The sequence below is a fragment of the Raphanus sativus genome, unplaced genomic scaffold (assembly GCF_000801105.2).
Source record: "Raphanus sativus cultivar WK10039 unplaced genomic scaffold, ASM80110v3 Scaffold5056, whole genome shotgun sequence".
In the NCBI taxonomy this organism is placed as follows: domain Eukaryota; kingdom Viridiplantae; phylum Streptophyta; class Magnoliopsida; order Brassicales; family Brassicaceae; genus Raphanus; species Raphanus sativus.
Genome location: NW_026620356.1, coordinates 2,134 through 4,999, shown reverse-complemented (window position 1 = coordinate 4,999; position 2,866 = coordinate 2,134). Strand labels below are relative to the sequence as shown.

At 39.3% G+C, this 2,866-nt stretch overlaps 1 protein-coding gene across 1 annotated transcript; it reads right to left on the bottom strand.

Moving 5' to 3' along the window:
• LOC108823989 (uncharacterized) lies at window positions 1-1,443 on the bottom strand (the record flags this gene model as incomplete). The annotated part of the gene is given in 8 exon segments (XM_057002340.1): window positions 1-38; window positions 115-294; window positions 448-540; window positions 614-694; window positions 785-865; window positions 942-1,025; window positions 1,097-1,170; window positions 1,262-1,443. Coding segments are annotated over 8 exon segments (770 nt in total), but the record flags the coding sequence as incomplete, so codon positions are not given.
• Between the last annotated feature and the right edge of the window lie 1,423 nt (window positions 1,444-2,866).

The window sequence follows — 2,866 nt, the reverse complement described above, 5'->3', positions numbered from 1 at the left end:
TGATCACCGAAGGTCAGCCTGTTAACCTTGTGGCTTATCTAGTTGCAAACAAGATGGAGAAATTGATCAGACTAAGAGAGAGAGACCAAAAGAGCAATGGTTTACTTCACTTACATTGTAAGTGTCTCCCTGGAGCACTAACAGATCTTGTAGATGAAAGCCTGATTGACGGAAGGTTTTCCCGGGGACGAAATGAAAACTGCCAGCCACTTTATTAACTTCCAAGAAACCAAATATATTACAACCTTCACCTTCCTCCTCCTTAACCCTTTGCACATAACCTTCTCTTTTACACTGACACAAAACAAACATGTATATATCATTTACAACTAGATCATCTAGAATAATACTATAAAATAAATAAATAACCGAATAATCCGCCTAGTCGCTAGTACTGTGCCTAGTTACCACCTAACTATACATTATGAAGCAGAGTCCATCATATACCTGGTCAATGATCTCAGGGTCTGTCATGGCCCAACCTTTCTTTCTATAAGCTTCACGAACTTCCTCACATGAGTTGCAACACTCATCATCTGACTGCAGAGTACTAAGAATCAGAATCAGGATTCCAAATATATATACCAGAAAGACAGGTAGGTAGGAAACTTACAGCTTCAGCTCCATAACAGGAACCACAATATGTTTCATTATGCCCTAGCCTGCCACCATGTTTTTGCAATGGGTTTTCAATCTAACAAGAAACAAAATCATCAGGTCAGATAATTAAAGAAACACACAATCTTTTCAATTTTCAATCCTTAAAAGACTTTAGTAATGAAACCTTTGTGTGACCGATCCCATCTTGTCTTGTCTCAATAACATTACCATAAGAATCTAACCTTCTTTTAGATATATCATGCCTCTACAATTCAAATGACCAACAAATCAACAACACATCATGACTTTGTAATAATAACTAGAAGGTAACAAGCACATACCACATCTAGATGCTGCTCTCCGCTAATATCCATAGAATCAAGGCTAACAATCGAGCAAGCAAGAGCAGGGAAAGTCACATCGAACTGCCAAAAATAGAAAGTCACCTCAGCCAATCTTTCTAAAAATATAAACTTAACAAACAAACAAGTTGTACATTGATGCGTAGCTTCTCTCCTCTTGATGTGTCAACACGGAGCTGAGACTCAGTAATGGGATGGAGATAAAGTCCTATTAAGTAAAGATTCAAACTTTATTTCATGGGTTTGAATTTGAACAAAAACAAGGTAGGAGATCTATTTTAATTGGTGGTGGTGCTTACGAAGCTCGGAGAAGAAGAGGATGAGCATGACGACGGAAGAAGCTAGTGTGATCAAGCCGCCGGAGAGTGTGCGGCTGTAGAAGTCGTCGTTGATCTTAGGGTAAGCGTCTAAGTTCTTCAATTTCATCACGCCAGCCATTGCCACCCGACAACGAGGCTTTGGCTTTTGGTTTCACGATCTAGTGATTATATTTATTACATTTTTTTATACTTCTGAAATTAATGGGCTCGTGTCTTATCAGCCCAATAACAGAATTTAAGAATAATTATTCTAAAGGCCCATCTATGTTAGCAGAATGAAAACTTGTTTGTTTAGACTGCCCAATGTAATGTAGTAGATTGTGTGTGTTTTAATAGTTGGCTGGTCAACTAAACTCGCTTAGTAAGAAATAAAAACAAAATATGGGCTTATTGTGGGTCCTAAGATGTATCATCGCCAGGCCGATTTTTCACGTCGAAAACTTGTCTTTTAGTGGGTCCTTGTATGGGCTTTTTGTTTTTGTTACTGCTAGTATGAGCTTTTAGTGGGTTTATTGTTTTTCTAAGGTTTAAAACAACATCATTAATAGGATAAAGTAACAAACTAGGGATGGCAATTGGGCTCTCTCGTCCCGTCCCGAACCGCTGCGAATTCGGCGGGCCTGTCCCACGCGAGATGCAGTCCTCAAACTAGCTGCCCAATCCTGTACCGCGAAATATACAAGCTTTCGCGGGTCTCGCGGGACATCGAATATTACATTGCTTGTTTCTACATACACAAACAAACATAGACATGAATTGAGTTTCAGCTTGCACATGATCGAGTATACTCTTACAAGATCAATACATTAAGCTTATACAAAATCAATGTATTTATTATTATTTATGATGACTTGAAGAAGCTCCACCGGTGTAGAGCAGAGGCGCTTGGAAAACTGGAAGCATCATCGGCACTAAAACCACCATCAACGGAGTTCCATAATGTCTAATCTCTCTCTCTCTCTCTCTCTCTCTCTCTCTCTCTCTCTCTCTAAGGTGAAAGCAGAAATGGAAACTTAGGATTGCCTCAAAATCCCGCGGTTTAACCCATCCCGCTTTCGGCACGTCCCGCTTTGAGCTCATCCCGCTTTGAGCCTATCCCGCGAGGCCCGCAATTTTGCGGGCTTATCAAATGGAGGTCCAATCCCGCCCCATAGCAAGCCTTTACGGGCCAGGCCCGCGGTTCAGGTCCTTATAAATTGCTATCCCTACAAGTCACCAAGTCCAAGTCTCTTCCCATTAATTAGCCTTTCAGCTTCGTTTGTTCTAACGTTTTTTTTAACGAATTGTTCTAACATATTTCAAAGTAAAATGCCTTCCTTTTTTTCATAACCCAAAGATTTGTAGAACACATGCGCAACACTATCCAGTCCTAACATTTTCTTGCTATCAAGTATTTATGCAAATATAAATTATTTTTTTCTGGAGAAAAATAGCATTGTTGAATCAAAAATGGACAAAGATCTTTATTCCTGAATAATTGGTATATCTAAAAGGTTCGGAATGATAAACTCTTCACGAAGATAGACAAGAATCCTTTAAAACTAGTCTAATATGCTGAAAGTTAATACCAAATCTGGTTTAAAG